Below are 20482 nucleotides of genomic sequence, written 5' to 3'. Positions count from 1 at the left end.
ATATTTTGACAACTTATGAATTTTTTTAAAAACTTTTTTTGTGGGGATACTGGGGTAGCTTTCAAGAGAATATAAGTAATTTTCTAGTTTTAGAGTAAATAAATCAGTTGTTTAATGAGAAATCTTAAACAGTATTTGGGAGAAAAATATATTAAAAATTTAAATATCCTGTACCTTTTTTTTGATTTAAAGATTTGTATAATGCTTTGAATGCAGATATAAAAACAGTAGCATGTATTATTTATTAAAACATTTGTGTTATTCTGTATTAACATGCTGAGACTTTTAATAAAAATATTTATATTTTCTGTCTCCAAAATATTAACTTTGTAATGTAGAGGTTTTCAAACCCATGATCTTTGTCTTTCATTCACCATATTACCATATAACTGAATGAAAATTAAAATCTCTTTAAAGAGAATGTAAGATCAAAATCTTAAGAAATTTTAGAGCTAGACAGAAATTCAGGCTTCATGTAATTTAATCCTATTTTACAAACAGAGAAATGAAACCACAGTAGTTGACTGATTTGCCCAGTATCTTCCTGCTGAAGTTAGTTAGGATATAAGTTATCCAGTTAGTTCCTAGTCTACTTGTAAAATATTATTTCTGAATTTTGATAAAAGTAAAATTCTTTTATTAAGAGGAGTGAGGTTCTGGGTGACATAAATTAATATAAGGAAAGGTGTGAAAGAAACCTAGTGAGAAAAAACTAGTTTCCCTTATTTATGTGCAGGTTTTTAAAAAAAAATCACGTTGTTGCACTTTTATTTTGTAATAGTTTTATCCCCTTGAGTCATTTTTACAGAACTTCTAAAATTAAATTAACTTTTCTCTTTTTGCTAGGGTAGGGAACTTCAGAGTACCCTTGTGTTTGAGGAAATAGGTCGCCGCCTTCAGCATATGGGGGGAGAGGTGGTGAAGAAAGTAAATGCTGTGTTTGAGTGGCATATCACTAAAGGTGAAAATACTGCAGCTAAGTGGAGTAAGTCATGTCCCTGGCTCTGTAATATTCTAAGATAACTCTTAGTCAATAGAGATAAAGTATCCTTGTTATAACTAAAGCCCGTCTCTTTGAAGGTAGGTAAATCTTAACCTTCTTCAGTATGTTGTTTTTTTATGGGAAATAACGGGTTTCATGGCACCCAAAGGCATGCATGTTTTTTAGAGATGAAGGGATTCAATTAAAATGAAAATATCTGTTGTAAAGATTTCATTGTAACACCTGAAATTAGTACTTTAAACAGTCACCTTAGCCGTATGCTTCTTTAACTAATCTTCAAATTCCTCTTAAATGTGAAGAAAGTACATCAGGTTAAATGAAATATTTTAAAGTTTTGAGTAATTCTCATTATATTTTAACAGCGTTAAAAATATTTTCTTCATTCCCCCCAAATTAACATTTGGATTATCACCTTAACTATCAGTATATAATCATAATTATTTTCTTCATCTATACAGATGGCAATCAAAGGTACTAATTTTATCTAATCTAGGGAAGTTATCTACTAGAGTGCCATGTTAGCAACCTGGCAAGGCATCCAGTATAAGCCAAGTTGCTGCAGAGAGAAAGCAGTTACATTTCCATTCACTTCTGTGGAGCTCCAAAAGGACTCTGGTACCATTTTAAGAAGAAAGAGAAAATAAAAAGGGAAAGGGGTAAAAAAAATTCTACCATGTCTTTTGTATCTGTTGTGTAACTACATTCTTAATCATGGCACAAATTTTTCTTTGCTGTGGTCTCTTAAAAGACTGCAGTGTCCAATTTTAATTTAATTCTTAAAGTGAAATTGGGGAAGGTAAGATGAAATTACTAAAGATGATTAAAAAAAATTTTCTAGATCAGAGAATTTTCTTCTTTTTCTATCTGCATAATAAAAGCACTAGCACTTTTGTGGGCTCACTTTGCTAATCAGCCAGATCTGTTAGCAAGTTTTTAAGTATCCAGTGTCTATATGTCATGACACAAAAATATGTGGCTTTATCAGATTTCACTGTTCTGTTTTTATATAGGTTAAGGGGAGTGAGTATATATCCATTCTCTTTCTTCAGCATCAGTCAATTATAGATTGAGAGGCCACTGCTTCTAACAATGAGAGTGTCTTAGTTCAGTTTGCAATAACAAATATACTATAGACTGGGTAGGTTCAACAACAGAAATTTATTTTCTCGTAGTGTGGAGGCTGGAAGGTCCAGTGTGAGGGTGTCAGCATGTTTGGGCTCTAGTGAGAACCCTCTTTCTGGTTTGTGGATGGCCGCCTCCTTACTGTTTACCCACAAGGCAGAGAGAAAGATCATCTCTCTTACGTCTCTTCTTCTAAGGACACTAACCCCATTATGGAGTCTCTACTCTCATGATCTCACCTAAACCTAATTACCTCCCAAAGGCCCCATTTCCAAATACCATCATGATTTGGAGATTAGGGCTTCAACGTATGGATTTTGGAGGAACACAAACATTTATTCCATAGCTGACCGCTATTCATATTTTGAATCATGAAGCATGCTATTAATGAACTCTGACCATCATTTCTTTACCTTTATATTATAAAGTGTTCTAGCTTTACTTTGATTGGTAGAATATTCTTTCTTTATAGAGTATTCTAACCTTTATGTTATGGTTTATGTTATAGAGTATTCTGATCTCTAGAGTTGTTGGAGAAAAATGGTGTATCAGTGAATGTTTACTGAAACTTCTTGATTTCTCATGTTTTTTGTCTTGAGGTCCCAAGGGGCAGGACCCTTTCATTTGTAGTCAAGCAGCTGTGGTCCCTTGAATCTGTCTACTAATGTGGTACAGGGAGCATCCAGAATAGTTTTAGCTCAAGGATTTTCCCCATCCTTCATAACTGTGAAGTACAATGGGATCCTGTAGTTAAGGTTGGCCAAGAGCCCTTGGAATGCTGAGGGACTCCTGGAAGTGACCTGTGATTGGCTTACACTCCAGGACCATGTTAACTTTCAGGCCCATCTCAAACCTGGTTGTAATCCTTCTCTGGGGACTGTAGGCTAGTGTATGAGATGTAGTATACTATGGTGGTACCTGAAAGCAAGGATTGTAGGCTGTGCTTCTGCAAGTCCCACAACTGATGGTATGAACCACCTTCACTCATTATTTGTATACCACATATCGTGCAGATAATCTGTCTATACAGACTTTTTTTTAAAGGAAAACATCTTTAGGTTTGGGATTTTACTTGCACAGTAGAAACTACTGTTTTGTAGATTTTCATTATTTTTATTCTGAGATTACTATTTTAGAGTGCCTAAATACCTTGTAAATCAGACTGTTTTATTTCTCATTACAATTAAAGATCACTGTAAATGCTCACTGAGACCAAAAAAATTAAAATGTATCTCTAAATCAACTAAAACTTTTTGAGACCATCTTCTATTACATATTCCTAGGAAACATTTTGAAGTTTTGTTCAATTGATTTTGGTTTAATGTAAGTTTCTTTTTAACATAACAATTGCTATTCCTTTTAGGGAGTATATTTTCATTATATAAAATTTGGTATATAAAAGTATAGAGCAGAAAATAATGATGTATAATCCCACTACCTACAGTTAACATTTTGATGTTTGTCCTTCTGGAGGACATTTGTGCTTATAGGAGGTTAATTCAGAAGGGGGTAAAGGAAGCCAAAACATGTAATATGTATTTAGTTACCCAAAGTTCAAAGTGTCTATTTTTTTTTCTAAATAACTTCATAGATTAACAGTGATGTGTAGGTATCATCACTTTCTTTCTATTTTCTGTCCTTCCTTCTTTTTATCTATTCATGATGGAATTCAACCTTTTCCCCTGTAGATGAAACTATATTAGAAGTTGAGTTATAAATATAAAACACAGGATTTTTGAACATACTGGTGAAGGAAAGGAATGCGATCTGTAAGAGAAAACGTGCTGGAATTATGTGTCTCACAGTTGGCAGAAAAGAACTCTGTAGAGATTTGTAAAGTATACAAGTGATTCACTCTGGCAAATAGCGTAATTTCCTTCAATATACTGTCAATAACCAACTAAGATTTTCTCCTTAGTATCACTTTCCTTGTAGAAAGTATTAGAAAATGTGCTTACATTTAATAATTAACTTTAATTAACCTAGGCAAAAGGTTTTTTCTTGTATTTTCACCAGAAAAATGGGAATATTAGAAACCTGTTAATAACTACTTGTAATTGATGCTTGTGGCTCTTGTTTGTTTTATCATCTCTTCTTCAGGTCCAAATTTATCAAAGCTAACAATCAAATTGGGTCTTGAAGCTTTTCTGAAAGGGTTCATCGTTATCTTTGGTTATCTGCCTGTCTTTTATTTGATCTGATTCTCAGCTGTGTAACTTTTTTCAATTCTGGTTGTTTTCTCACCATCTTTGCGTCACTGAACTAAATCAGAGTAGCTGGCAGCAGTAGAAAGTATCTATTTGTTTTGGCTTATGATATTTTAGAAGATGATTCCATGTTGGTACCTCTCTTTTGCATCTTGGTGCTTAATGACATAAAATAGATGATTGAATGCTCTGACTTAGGGAATACCTAATTTTTTTTTTTCACAAGCAGTTTTAAAAATGTTTTGCTAAACAGTTAATCACCAAATTCTTGGTATTTTAAATTGCTGTTAGTTGTCCCAGTCATGTTTGCATTATGGCAGATCCAAACCTGTTTACAGAGAACAGGCTTAGCTCCCTAGCTCACCTATGGAACTGGAGTTACACAAGTGACAGGCCTTGAGCAAGTCTAGGAACCAAGGGGTTTGGGCTCAGTGGCCTGGAAGATGCATGTCAAACCCAAAGATCGGGCTTCCCTGGTGGCGCAGTGGTTGAGAGTCCGCCTGCCGATGCAGGAGACACGGGTTCGTGCCCCGGTCCGGGAAGATCCCACATGCTGCGAAGCGGCTGGGCCCGTGAGCCATGGCCGCTGGGCCTGTGCGTCCGGAGCCTGTGCTCCGCAACGGGAGAGGCCACAACAGTGCGAGGCCCGCGTACCGCAAAAAAAAAAAAAAAACCCAAAGATCCTGGACTGTGCCCATCTTCCCTGCTCCTTCCCCTATCTTGCCATCCAAACAACACCAACAGTGAATCTCTGGGCAGAATGTGTGTCTATGTCGGGATTTTTAAAAACCAGATTAGTGTGAGTCTAGAGAGAATGGAGAGAGTTCTGGTGTCAGTGTTGGTTTTGGCTGTGGAGGAGGAGGAGTCTTAGCTGTGTCTTTCGAGGTTAGGCCTCTGTGAGGCCTGTCGTGCTTGATCATCTAGGAGCAGGAGGGCTGCCTGGGTGAGGACCCTTCCTCTTCTCTGGGGAACAAGAGTGTGTAATGGAGAGATGTAGCCCCTTGACATGCATAAGAAACCAGAGGGTGGGCCTCAGTGAGGTGCTTTTGGGAAGGAAGCCCAGATCTTGGAATGCTCACTTGCACCTTCTTATCCATACTGATGTGCAAAATATTAATGAAATAAAAAAGAATCAGAAAGAGAAACATTGTAGACTTCTTCAGCTGTTTTGGGAGCTGAAATCAGAACATTGTAGCAAGGTCATCCTGTTGAGTAAAATCTGTAACACTATCTATTATTTATTATAAAATAAAAATTTTTTATTGAGGTATAGTTGATGTACAATATTGTATAAATTTCAGGTGTACCACATAGTGATTCACAATTTTTAAAGGTTATATTTCATTTATAGTTACTATAAAATATATTTCCTGTGTTGTACAATGTATACAATAGATATAGAGCTTATCTGTTTATCTATTTATTTATTTATTTAATACATGACATCCCTAGGTTAGTTTGTTTACTGGATCTATACTTTTTTTTTTAATTGACATACAGTTAATTTACAATGTTGTGTTAGTTTCTGGTGTACAGCAAAGTGATTCAGTTATATATATATATATTTACACATATACATATGTATATACACATATATATATTCTTTTCATATTCTTTTTCATTATAGCTTATTACAAGATACATAATACAGTTCCCTGTGCAAAAGAGTAGGACTTGTTGTTTACCTATTTTATATATATTAGTTTGTATCTGGTAATCCCAAGCTCCTAATTTATCCCCTCTCCTCTTCCCCCTTTGGTAACTATAAGTTTGTTTTCTGTCTGTGACTCTGTTTCTGTTTTGTAAATAAGTTCATATTTTGGATTCCACATATAAATGATATCATATAATATTTGTCTTTCTCTGTTTGACTTAATTCAATTAGTATGACATTCTCTAGGTCCATCTATGTTGCTGCAAATGTCATTATTTCATTCTTTTTTTTTTTTAATATTTATTATTTATTTTGGCTGCACAGGGTCTTAGCTGCAGTATGAGGGATCTTTAGTTGCGGCACGCGGGATCTAGCTCCCTGACCAGGGATCGAACCCGGCCCCCATGCATTGGGAGCACAGAGTCTTAACCATTGGACCACCAGGGAAGTCCCCGTTATTTCATTCTTATGGCTGAGTAGTAGTCTGTTGTGTGTGTGTGTGTGTGTATGTGTGTATATACACACACCACATCTTCTTTATCCATTCATCTGTTGATGGACATTTAGATTGCTTCCATGTCTTGGCTATTGTAAATAGTGCTGCTATGAATATTGGGGTGCATGTATCTTTTCCAGTTAGAATTTTCTCCAGAATTATGCCCAGGAGTGGGATTGCTGGATCATATGGGAACTCTATTTTTGTTTTTTTTTTGTTTTTTTTTGCGGTAAGTGGGCCTCTCACTGTTGTGGCCTCTCCCGTTGTGGAGCACAGGCTCCGGACGTGCAGGCTCAGCAGCCACGGCTCACAGGCCTAGCTGCTCTGCGGCATGTGGGATCTTCCCAGACCGGGGCACGAACCCATGTCCCCTGCATCAGCAGGTGGACTCTCAACCACTGCACCACCAGGGAAGCCCTATTTTTGGTTTTTTAAGGAGCCTCCATACTGTGCTCCATAGTGGCTGCACCATTTTACATTCCCACCAACAATATAGAAGGGTTCCTTTTCCTCCACACCCTCTCCAGCATTTATTATTTGTAGACTTTTTGATGATTGCCATTCTGACTGGTGTGAGGTGATACCTCACTGTAGTTTTAATTTGCATTTCTCTAATAATTAACAGTGTTGAGCAACTTTTCATGTGCTTATTGGCCATCTGTATGTCTTCTTTGGAGAAATAAATGTCTATTTAGGTCTTATGCCCATTAAAAAAAATTTTTTTTTGATATTGAATTATATGAGCTGTTTGTATATTTTGGAAATTAAGCCCTGTCTGTCGCATTGTTTGCAAATATTTTCTCCCAGTATGGAGGTTATCTTTTCATTTTGTTTATGGTTTTCTTTGCTGTGCAAAAGCTTGTAAGTTTGATTAGGTTCCATTTATTTATTTTTCCTTTTATTTCTTTTGCCTTGGGAAACTGACCTAAGAAAACATTGGTAGAATTTATGTTAGAGAATGTTTTGCCTATGCTCTCTTCTAAGAGTTTTCTGGTGTCATGTCTTTTTTTTTTTTTTTTTTTTTGCGGTACGCGGGCCTCTCACTGTTGTGGCCTCTCCCGTTGCGGAGCACAGGCTCCGGATGCGCAGGCTCAGCGGCCATGGCTCACGGGCCCAGCCGCTCCGCGGCATATGGGATCCTCCCAGACCGGGGCACGAACCCGTATCCCCTGCATCGGCAGGCGGACTCTCAACCACTGCGCCACCAGGGAGGCCCTGGTGTCATGTCTTATACTTAAGTCTTTAAACTATTTTGAGTTGATTTTTGTGTACGGTGTGAGGGTGTGTTCTAACTTCATTAATTTACATGCAGCTGTCCAGCTTTCCCAGCACCACTTGCTGAAGAGACTGTCTTTTCTCCATTGTATATTTTTGCCTCCTTTGTCAAAGATTAATTGACCGTGGATGTGTGGGTTTATTTCTGGGCTCTCTTCTGTTCCACTGATCCATATATCTGTTTTTGTACCAGTACCATGCCATTTTGATTACTGTAGCTTTATGGTATTCTCTGAAGTCTGGCAGGGTTATGCCTCCTGCTTTGTTCTTTTTCCTCAGGATTGCTTTGGCAATTCTCGGTCTTTTATGGTTCCATATAAATTTTAGAATTATTTGTTCTAGTTCTGTGAAAAACGTCATGGGTAATTTGATAGGGATTGTATTAAATCTGTAAATTGCTTTGGATAGTATGGCCATTTTAACAATATTAATTCTTCCAATCCAAGAGCATGGGGTGTCTTTCCATTTCTTTAAATCATCTTCCATTTCCTTTATCAGTGTTTTACAGTTCTCAGCATATGAACCTTTCACCTCCTTGGTCAGGTTTATTCCTAAGTTTTTTATTTTTTTGATATGATTTAAAAAAGGATTTTTTTTTTTTACTTTCCCTTTCTGATATTTCATTGTTAGTGTAAAGAAATGGAACTGTATGTTAATCTCGTATTCTGCTACCTTGCTGAATTTATCAGTTCTAGTAGTCTTTGTGTGGAATTTTTAGGGTTTTCTGTATTTAGTATCATGTCATCTGCATATAATGACAATTTTACCTCTTTCCTTCTAATGTGGATACCTTTTATTTCTTTTTCTTGTCTGAATGCCGAATAGACTTCCAGTACTATGTTGAATAGGAGTGGTCATCCTTGTCTTGTTCCAGATTTTAGCAGGAAGGCTTTCAGCTTTTCACCATTGAATATTATGTTGGCTGTGGGTTTGTCATAAATAGCTTTTATTAAGTTGAGGTATGTTCCTTGTATACCCACTTTGGTAAGAGTGTTGTAATTTGTAAGGTATATAGTCTAAAACCTTCAAATATCTCTAAGTCCAAATATATGTTCTCATCTAACACCTTTCCCTCCCCCATTAAATTCTGTAAAGTATAACTGAAATTTTTTGGACTTTTTCAGTGCATTAATGATTATATAAATACTGAGCTAAAATAATTCATAAAGCTTTAAAAATACATTCTGCCACAAAAAAAATACATATAGCTTGTTTCTTCATTTCATTTAGATTACCCATGACCTAACAGGTGTCTGTAAACCTAAAGTGATGGTGGTGGATGACGATCCTCCTGCAGGAGCCATTTGTAGACCATGACTTGAGCCACTGTGGAATGGGGAGTTTCACTCCTTTACCCCAAATTTCAGTATTCTTGCTAAGAACTTCCCCCTTTTTAGCCTTCTTTTCTTTTACCAGCACTAGTTATTAGCTTTCCACAGAAAAAATGTTTTATTGGGCTTCCCTGGTGGCGCAGTGGTTGAGAGTCTGCCTGCCGATGCAGGGGACACGGGTTCGTGCCCCGGTCCGGGAAGATCCCACATGCCGCGGAGCGGCTGTGCCCGTGAGCCGTGGCCGCTGAGCCTGCGCGTCCGGCGCCTGTGCTCCGCAATGGGAGAGGCCACAACAGTGAGAGGCCCGTGTACCGCAAAAAAAAAAAAAAAAAAAAAAAAGTTTTATTGTTTCATAAACGTCATGGCTGTGAAGCAGCATGTAAAACCAAGTGAGTGAGAGGGCAGGTAGACAGCCCTTCATTAGAAGGGCCTTCATTAGCTAACAGACTTACTCCACACTGGAGTATTAAGACGCGTGAGTCCAGTTTTATTCCTGAGCAAGACTAGTACATACAGTGGTCCTTACGCTTACTTGTGAAGAATTAAAATCATGTCTGTTGAATACCAGAGGTTTGCTTTTCTTTCGTCTTTCCTTTCTGCCCTCTGACCCCCGCCCCTTATTCTCTCCCTGCTCCCTCCCTGCCTGCCTTCGTCCCTCTCTTTTTCTACCTTTCTTTTTAACTATACAAATAATACATAAAACACATTTGTAATATGTGTGTACCAATAAGAACAGAGCCTTTGTTCTTCATGCCTTACTTTTAGTACCTTGTACATGGTCTGACACCCACAGAAGAAACTTAACAATGAAGTGAGTGAATGAAGCATAAAAAGCAAAAAGGTCTCCTTGTCACTCTTACTCCTTCCCAGGTAACCGTCATAGTCATGTTATTATTTTTTAGTTTAGTTGGCAAGATTCTCTTCTGTGGACAGTGGGAGTGACTTAGTTTTCTCTTTGGAGTAGGGCTTGGCTAAGCAGAATGCATGGTTTTGCTTACGTGTGTGTAGCTTTTCCTTGATCCTAAATTGGGAGTTTCCTGACACTCTTAGGGAGAGTGATGCAATCATCGCTCCTTCGCAGTAGCAGAGAAAGCACATTCAAGAGGCTGAAGCTGGATGAGGGGAATTACCTTCCTGGATGACTGGTCTCAGTCATATATGAGACAAGTAAAACTTTCTAAAATGTACCTTTAACATAAAGCTCTGTAAGTGTTGTATAGAGAGCAATGAAGGCAAATTTTTAATAGTTTTTCCAGTTACCCAGCCTGTTTCTGGGAGACTTAATCCTTCTGTCAAAAACATTTAAGGGAAAAGATTTTAATTTTAACGTTTCTTCACAACAATTAGGGCAATAAACATTTTATAAATAAATTATAGCAAACTAATTAGAATACTTTTTAAAATTTAATTTGACTGTCGTTTAATTCATATGACAGAACCTTTGATGAATTCAGATTTTTGAAAGGTAGTTAGAGTGTGCATTCCCTTCCCCCACGCCAACCAATAAGCAGTTGTTTTAAAATTCAGTTTTCTTCCTTTGTTGACTACAGAGTCTTTATTTGAATCTAAAGGCCTTAACCATATAACTTCCAACCACTTGACTTCCTTATATTACTCTACATTGATTCACATTTCAAATATCTCTGTTGTGTAAACTTCTTCAATGAAGAAAAACTATTATGGATTTGACTATTTTGAAGATCATATTCTTTATAAAGAGGACATCTCAAAAAATCAAGGGTTTAGAATTTTTTTCTAAGTGATAGGTAATATATAATTTATTGGGTTGGCCAAGAAGTTTGTTCGGGTCTTCCATATCTTACAGAAAAACCCAAACAAGTTTTTGGCCAACCCAATAGAATAAGTACCACGGTAACTTGGAAACTATAAAAATCTCTGCATTTATTTGGTTTATTTTATTCTCATATTGTGAAGAAAAAAATGACAGACATTTGTTTCTTCCTATTTTTCCCAGCTATTGACCTAAAAAATGGTTCTGGAAAAGTGTATCAAGGCCCTGCAAAAGATTCTGCTGATGTAACCATCACGCTTTCAGATGAAGATTTCATGGAAGTAGTCTTGGGCAAGCTTGATCCTCAGAAGGTAAAGTTCTTAAAATGTTCATTTATTTGTCATTATTGCTTCCTATTTGACAATTGCAGTTTTTTGGCTGACTCCAAAATTCTGATTTATAAGACAGATATCTTGCAACTCTGAGGAAAGACAGAGTTGATAGCAGTATTCAAATTGATAGATCATATATTTTTCGAATGGAGTTTTTCAACTGATACTTTTTAAAACTAAATTTTTGGGTGGAATTCTTTAGCAGATAAACAATGTAAAACCCACATCTAGACCTTTTAATATATTGTCAGTTCAGAATTGAAAAACCATATGATATTTCATAAAATTAGACATTCTTTCCTGATATATAAAATTAAGAACTTGTCTTAATCATCACTGAAAACTGGAAATAGAAGGATGGAACATAATAGCCAGTGTCTTACTGAAGGTAAAACATTTAGAGACATTTCAGTGGAAAATCATGATTGAAACAAGAGTGCCTTTGCTGGCCATTATGAGGTAATATTGTTCTGAAACCTATGGCTAGTCCACAAACACACAAAATTAGATGTAGCAATTAGAATGGAGTAGAAAATTTGAATGATTATGTAGCTAGAAATCCCACGAGAATCAACTGATTGATTCTTAGACCAGAAGAGTTCAAACAAGTGATTGAATGCACAATACTTATTTAAAAATAGCTTTCACATAGCAGCAAAACCAACTAGAGGATATAATTTTAAAAATTTGTTTGTAATCACTACCCAAACTACAAAGTACCAGCGACTACCCTAACAAGAAAAAGCACAGGGCTTATTTGCAGAAAACTATACAACTTTACAAGGAACGGAGCAATTTGAATACGGGAGAAAATGTTCAATTTTCCTGGATAAAAAGACTAATTTTAAAGAATTGTAAAGTAGTATAGTGGTTAAAAATACGTTCTTTGGCATCAGATAAATCTAAGTTTGAATCTTAGCTCTGCCACCGACTCTCTAAGCCTTAATTTTCTCATTGTAAAATGAATTGTGATAATCCCAAAGGATTGTTATGATAACTAAATCCAATAATATACATGAGGAGCTTAGAATAATGCGTGGTACTGAGTGAGCCCTCAGTTAATTCCTTCCCAGGAATTTATTTAGTACCTCCTTTTATTCAGGTGCTAGGTGTGGCTGAACAAGACAGTGCCCCTTCTGGGTAGAGCTTAATTCTAGAGGGAAATGGAAAAGAAGTATAATTTCAGGTATGAAGAAAAATAAGAGTAATGGGTTATAGCAGTGGTTGGCAAACTTTTTCTGTACAGGGTCCCCTAGTAAATATATTCTAAGCTTTGCAGGTCACATGGTCTCTGTTGCACCTACTCAGTTCTGCCATTGTAGAGTTAAAGTAGCCATGGATAATATGTAAACAAATGGACGTGGCCGAGTTCCAGTAAAACTTTGTTTACAAAAACAGGCAGCAGACTGGTTTTGGCCCGTAGGCTGTAGTTTGCCAGCCCCTGGATTAGAGTGTGACAGGATAGAAGAACTATTTGAGACCGATTGTCCAAAAAGGCTTGATAGAGACCTGAACAAAGTGAGGGAAGGAGCCATAAGGCTAAAGAAACAACTAGCACCAAGGTGGGAGGCACTGGTAGCTCAGCTTGATACTATAACTGTGAGGAGGCCAGTGGGGAGAGAGGCAGGAGGCGAACAGGGAGAGGTAGGCATGGCGTAGATCGCACAGGACCTTGTAGATGTTGGCAAGACAGTTTAGATCTTGTGTGATAGGAAGCTATTGAGCTGTGGAGTGACATCTGATTTTTAAAGGTCATTGTGGCTGCTGAGTGGCTAATTAAGAGTTCTTTTTTGAGATATATTTGAGGTGCTTATACATAAAGATTAAATGTAGGATTTACAGAAACATTTATATAATTGCTAGGAATATCAGACCTTTGGGGGGGAATGGATTATTCAGTGAATGGTACTGGGCAGTTGCCTAGGGAATGGTAGTGCTTTATGTCATTCCATATACCTTAATCAGTACCATACAGGATGGAATTAAATGTAAAAAAATTAAAGCAGAAGCAAAACTTGATGAAAACCTAGGTGTTTAGTATTCTTAGTGACAGTCCTTAGAGAAGTTCTAATTTAATATTAGGGGTTTTCTAAACTCATTTGGCTCAATTACGTTCTGCCTCACCTCAGTGCTTTCTGTCATCACTATTCTTCAGTTATCAAAGACCTTATATCCCAGTGTACAGTCTCTCTCTCTCTCTGTCTCTCTCTCTCTCTCTCTCTCTCTCTCTCTCTCTGTCTGCATCAACTCTTGTCAACCTTGATGGCTTCCTTCAGGATTTGTAAAAGTGACTTCTCTAACAGATGACTCTTAGTTTATTGATATTATTTCTAATTATCTTTTACTCTATTCTACATCAGCTTTTGTCTTTATTGGGAGCATAATATGTACAACTTCTAGTATCTGTTACAAAACATCACCATTTTCCAACACCATCACCTACAGTTTCATTAACTTGTTTTGTTATTCCTGCTACTGCTGTTGAGCTTCACAGAGACCTCCGGTTTGTTGACAACACCACTTTCTATCCATCAGCTCCCTTCTGTCTTCTCTTCTTGTTCAGCTTAGAGTCCATGGTCCATCGGAGTATCTCCCTTGAAAATACCCTCATCTCCCTTGGACTTCTCTCATCTTATTTGCCTGGAAAACTCCCCTCTATTTTAACCCTACTCTCTGCCATCTTTGCATCTGTACCTGAATAGCTGAAGACGCCAGGAGAAAAGCCATACAACTAGACAAATTGGCTTCCCTTTAAAATTTTGATTTCAGGTCTCAAATAGTCTCTACACACTGTCTAGCAATCTTACTGTGATTTTCCACTAAGCCTCCATTCCTGTTGTCTGAGATGAGTATTTCATACCTGTCTTCTCAAAACTCCCCCATGCCTACCTCTCTTTCATTTTCAGCTGATGATCTTTCTCATGTTCTTTGGGAGAAAAAAAGACTTTCAAATGAAAATATTCACTTTCCCATCACCAGATCTATTTTGTCAGCATCTGCACCTGTCTTCTTTTCTTCCTATACATTACGTTGAAGGAAGTCTCCCTCTTCCTGTCAAAGACCTCTTCACTTCTCATCCAGGTATCTACTCAAAGTCATTGCTTCTTCTCCTTTCCACTTTTTTCTGCACCATTCTCTCCCATTCTACTACATAATTGTCCCACAGCATAGAGGCAAGCTAACACCTTGATTTTAAAGCAAACACTCTGTTGATATCAGATCCCCATCCAGCATGCCATATCACTTCTCTGTTCCTTTTCACAAAAGAATTGTCTAAACCAGCACTGTTGAATAGACATATAATGTGAGTCACATAAGTAATTAAAAACTTTCTAGTTGCCACATTAAAAAAAGGTTAAGAACAAACTCAAAATGGCTTAAAGACTTGAACATAAGCCGTGACACCATGAAACTCCTAGAAGAGATCATGGGCAAAACATTCTCGGACATAAATTTTTCCAATGTTTTCTTAGGTCAGTCTCCCAAGACAATAGAAATAAAAACAAAAATAAACAAATGGGACCTAAGCAAACTTACAAGCTTTTGCACAGCAAAGGAAACCATAAACAAAACAAAAAGACAACCTACAGAATGGGAGAAAATATTTGCCAATGATGCAAAAGACAAGGACTTAATTTCCAAAATATGCAAACAGCTCATACAACTCAACAACAAAAAACAAACAACCCAATGGAAAAATGGGCAGAGACCTAAATAGACACTTCTTCATAGAAGAAATACAGATGTCCAACAGGCACATGAAAAGGTGCTCCACATATTGCGAACTATTAGGGAAATGTAAATCAAAGCTACAGTGAGATATCACCTCACACCAGTCAGAATGGCCGTCATTCAAAAGTCTATAAATAACAAATGCTGGAGAGGGTGTGGAGAAAATAGAACCCTCCTACACTGTTGGTGGGAATGTTAGTTGGTGCAGCCACTGTGGAAAACAGTATGGAAGCTCCTTATAAAACTAAAAATAGAATTACCATATGATCCAGCAATCGTGCTTCTGGGCATATATTCTGACAAAACTATAATTCAGAAAGATTCATGCACCCTTATGTTCATAGCAGCACTATTTACAATAGCCAAGACATGGAAGCAACCTAAATGTCCATTGACAAATGAATGGATAAAGAAGATGTGGTGTATACAATGCAATACTACTCAGCCATAAAAAAGAATGAAATAATGCATTTGCAGCAACATGGATGCAACTAGAGATTATCATACTAAGTGAAGTAAGTCAGAAAGAGAAAGAAAAATACCATATGATGTCACTTATATGTGGAATCTAAAATATGACACAAATGAACCTACCTATGAAATAGAAACAGAATCACGGACATAGAGAACAGACTGGTGGTTGCCAAGGGGGAGGGGGTTGGGGGAGGGATGGAGTGGGAGGTTGGGGTGAGCAGATGTAAGCTATTATATATAGAATGTATAAATAACAAGGTCCTACTATATAGCATAGAGAACTGTATTCAATATCCTATGAAAAACCATAATGGAAAAGAATATATAAAAAAAGAATGTATATATATGTATAACTGAATCACTTTGCTGTACAGCAGAAATTAACACAACACTGTAAATCAACTATACTTTAATTAAAAAATCAAAATAAATTTAAAAAGCTTAAAAAGAAACAGGTAAAATTAATTTTAATATATTTTATTTAACCCAATACATTCAAATATTTTAACATGTAATCAATATTAAATATTAATGGGATATTTTATATCCTGCTTTTAAAAAATCTTTAAAATCCAGTGTGTATTTTATACTTATAATACATCTCAGCCAGGGCTAATCATATTTCAAGTACTCAGTAGCCGCATGGGCTAGTGGCTACTTCAGTGGGCAGCAAAGGTTTAAACGTTCTGTCTTGACTGCTCATCTGCCTTCTCTTATCTGACTTCCACATCTGTTACTCCACTGATAATGTTTTTGTGAAGTTCTTGTGATGACCTATATTGCTAAATCCAGTAAATATTTCTCTACCTACATCTTTCTCAGCCTTTCAGTAGCATTCAACTCAGTTAACCACCAACTTCTTGAAATAATCTTATCCCTTGGCTTTCATGATACCTTATTCTCCTGTTTTGCTTTCTCCACCTTTGGCTCTTCCTAATCTCCTTTGGTGTCTTCCTCTTTTACCCCCAACTGTTGAGTTTTGGTGTTTTTCAGGGCTCATTTCAGGGCTCTTCTCTAACTAACACTCTTCTTAAATGAGTCCATCCATCCTGTGGTATTTAGAGCCGTCTACATGTTGACAACTTGCAGATTCAAATGTCTCACTCAGCATCTTCTCTGAGTTCCATAGTGGTATAACCAGCTCTTCACTTGTGTCTCTGATGGCACATCTTACTATGTCCAACTTACAACTTGTGATTTAGTTTTTTTCCCCCATTCTTTTTGTTTCCAGGAAATGGCACCATGGTCTATCTACCCAAATTAGTATGCTGAGTAATGTAAGAATTGCCTTGGCTTCCTTCTTCACCTCTGTATCCTTTCTATCCTTAATCCTGCTTGTTCTTTCTCCAGAACGTATCTTGAGTTCATTTTCTTCTCTTCGTCACTAGGGTTATCATCCTGATCCAAGCCTCCATCATCTCTCGCCTGGCTTCCTGACTGGTCTTAGTGCTTTTAGTCTTGCTTTTCCACCAATCTGTTCTCCATACAGGAGCTGGGGTAATCTTTTAAAAATGTGAATCAGATTATAGGTCATTCCACCTGATAAAAACCTCCAAGATTTACTTTTACACTTGGGTAAAATCCAAACTACATATTATTATATTGTATGTGAAGTTTCCCTTGCTTATCTTCCCAGCTTCATCCTGCACTGCTTGCCTCATCACTTACAATGCTAATTCAATTTATGTTGCCTCTCCTCTTAGTTCCTTCCCATCAATTTTTACCACTTCAATGTCTATTTATTTGCCTTTTCTGGAATTTCTATTCCCATCTTTTTGCATGGCTGGCTTTGTTTCATCCAAAGTAGTTCCCTCCTATTATATTATCTAAGTAGCCTCCTTCATATCATTTATAACAGGCTTTAATTACTTGTTTACATTTTACTTTTTGACTCCCCTACTGTAATGTTAGCTCCATGAGAACAGGGAGAGATGTCTCTTTCCTAGCATAGAGTATTGCCTAGCGTACTGTAGATGCTCAATTAATACTTGAGTAGATTAAAGCAAGGATAGAAATAAGGAACCTAAGCTCAATAGCAGTAGTTTAGGCTATGTAGAAATTAAAAACTTCTGCATGTCAGACTCCATAAGATATTCCATAAACCTGGGGAAAAATAAAATAATGATACATAGTATATTGGTGTTAATAACCTATAAAAATTCTGGACAACACGAAGACCTCAATATAAAAAATGGGCAAACAACATGAACCAGTAATTAATGAAAGAAATAGGTATGACTAACATACATGAGAAAAACTATTAATTTTTCCCAGTATCTAAAACATGCAAATTAAAGCATGTCATTTTTGCCTCAGATTTTCAAAGATTAAGAAAACAGTATTATTAAGGTTGGGATAAGAGGATTCACACGTAGCTAGAAGGAATATTAATTTAACAGTCTTTCTGGAAAGTACTATGGCAGAGTTTCACTGACTTTCTTCCTTTATGGCCACTTACTGTCTCAGCACTTTTTGAGTGGCACTCCTAGGCCAAAAGAAATACCTAATGGTTCAGTTTATTAAGTAGTTATATCCAAACAAGAGTAGTTTTCCTGTTGTGTTTGACCAATGTCACTGTGTTTCCTTCAAAAGTTTTAAATATTCTGTAGTGTCTGTTGGAGTTTGGTGTGGTGCCCCAGTGCACTGAGGTGCACAGTTTGAAAACTGTGGTGATATGGAAGCATGGTCAAGAAACTTACTTAAGAAATGCCATGATTTAGTAATTCTTCTTCTAGGAATCTATCCTAAGAAAACAGTTAGATAGGAACAAAGATTTATGTACACAATTCTTCCACTCAAATAACAACCATCAAATATTGGTATATTTACTTCAAGGAAGTTGGTGTTTTTATTTTAGGTTGTAAGTCCCTCTCAGACTGTAGCACCTGGCAAGCCCGTCTAAGAACTGACTCTGCAGGAGTCGCAGACCATCATTTCTGTAACTGCACAGTGAAAACTGTCTTAGTTTTAAAATTCCAGTCTCTAGTTTGAATGCTTAGCACTTGAACCTGATTGAATGAAATTCTCCTGCATTATTTTTGGGATAAAAAGTTTAAGCAGTTTTTGCTTTTCCTCCAGTTGGTAAGGATTCGCTTCTGAAATTAAGTTGCTGCTAGTTAATAAGCAGGAGACATTATTAAGCAGAGAACACCCGTGTTTAGTCCTGGCCCACTTTTTGTTGGCTCTGTGGCCTTGAGTAGGTTTTTAAGCTTTTGAATTTCTTTTTTGCTGATATGCCCACTTCAGGTTGATGTCTGTGCTTCTCAAGTGATATTTTATTTGTGAGGCTGCTTTGTAATGTTACATGTACATGGATATTACTATTTTTTCAATCTAGCTAAAAATCTAGAGACTTCTTTTCCACTTCATATTCCGTATGTTATTTTCTCAGTAAGCTATATTATGTTTTATCATTTTTATTTTACTGATAGGGAACTTGACACGGGGGGAGAACTTGCACAAGTTTCTATTGTCAGGTCAGAAAAAAAGTGGTACAGGAGCTCTTAGTGTTTTGACATTATAGTCTTTTGCTTGGTAATAATGAGCTTAATAGCTCCTTCCACATGTTAAATGCTAAGCTAAGCACTTTTCACACTGTTTCATTTAACTCATACAACAAAGCTGCTATTTAGGTGCTGTTGTCATGCCCTTTATAGATAAGGAGGCCAGAGCTCAGAGAGGTTAAGTAGTTTGTCCAAGCTCACCTTGCATTTAGTGGCAGAGCCTAGATTTTAACCCAGGCATTCTGATGCTACAGCCCAGGATCTATTCACTACTTTGTTACACTATCTTATTTTGCCATTATATGGCCTTCTGTTTCATGAAGGTATAATAAATATTTTAAATCTACTTTTGAAAGTTCTGAACTCAGTGTTTTTATTGTTAGTAATACAGTAAAGCCTTTTATTCATATGGTCTCAAATTCACATTTAAGAATATAGGCTAAAGCCAGAAGCATAGGTTGAAGCAGAATTCCCAGATCTGTCAATTCAGATAAATTATTCTATGGTTTTCTAAAATACACAAGGAGTCTTTATTTTTTCTTAGATATCTAAAAATATGGGTGTTATCTATAATCATTAAACTATCATTGCTAGATAAAAGTTGCCTTTGTTGTCCAGAGTTATTAACTCAATTGTATTCAGTCTAAGCAATGATCTTTTTAAAAAAGAAATACAATGTGACATGGTAAAGGTTGGTTCTGTCTTTCCCTTTCTCCTTTCCAGGCATTCTTTAGTGGCAGACTGAAGGCCAGAGGGAACATCATGTTGAGCCAGAAGCTTCAGATGATTCTTAAAGAATATGCCAAGCTCTGAAGGATATACTACGTTATTAATTACAATAGAAAAATTAAATACTCTCTTCAACTAAATATGCAGAAGTGATTCAGCAAAAATGGTCAAAATTAAGATACAGGGGAAATTGCTTAACATTTTCAGATTACAGATAACTTTTTAGATGTTCATTTTCTACTAATTTTTCATGTTATTACTTTTACAAGGAACTGTAAGCTGGCACATGATTATCCTTCTGTTCTTAGACCTATGTCTTCATAATAAAAAAGTTTCACTCAAGTCCAACCTCTTTAGAATTGTGATGGCATTTATAAGTTGTAAGGAAAATGAAATGAGTAGAGGCCACTTTGATGCCTTTTACAGTTTGTTTTGTTATTTTCTCTTCTCTTTATTGATATCCCAATTTTAACATGAATTTTCATCTATTTATTCATTTTCATACTTTGCTATGAGAGATAGTGTTCTGCTTTAAGGCAAGATAAAGGTCTTTGTGTTTTCAAATAGTTTTCTTTCTTCTCCCTTCCCTTTTGCTGGAAATTCTTTACTTTCACATAATGCTTGGAAATCTACCAAATATATAACTTTCTTTTTTTCTTTTTTTAAAAATTTAACTGTAGTTGATTTACAATATTATGTTAGTTTCAGGCATACAGCTTCAGATTCTTTTCCCTTACAGGTTATTACAAGATATTGAATATAGTTCCCTGTGCTATACAGTAAATCCTTGTTGTTTATCTGTTTCATATATAGTGATATGTATATGTTAACC

The 20482-nt window shown here is 36.5% G+C and overlaps 1 protein-coding gene across 3 annotated transcripts in view; it reads left to right on the top strand.

Annotated features, from left to right (window-relative positions):
- Nucleotides 1–19992, top strand: part of HSD17B4 (hydroxysteroid 17-beta dehydrogenase 4) — a gene marked incomplete at its 5' end in the record, with an annotated part of 90339 nt that extends 70347 nt beyond the window's left edge. For all 3 annotated transcript variants that reach the window (XM_079702355.1, XM_079702353.1, XM_079702354.1), the window contains 3 exons: nt 847–985; nt 11064–11191; nt 19645–19992. In XM_079702355.1, the coding sequence (XP_079558481.1) occupies nt 847–985; nt 11064–11191; nt 19645–19734 (357 nt within the window). In that variant the 3' untranslated portion in view covers nt 19735–19992. The remainder of the gene's footprint in view (nt 1–846; nt 986–11063; nt 11192–19644) is intronic.
- Between the last annotated feature and the right edge of the window lie 490 nt (nt 19993–20482).

Source organism: Hyperoodon ampullatus (genome assembly GCF_949752795.1).
Source record: "Hyperoodon ampullatus genome assembly, chromosome: 4".
Lineage (NCBI taxonomy): Eukaryota > Metazoa > Chordata > Mammalia > Artiodactyla > Ziphiidae > Hyperoodon > Hyperoodon ampullatus.
Note: the sequence above shows the minus strand (reverse complement) of the source record. Positions and strands in the feature narration are given on the sequence as shown.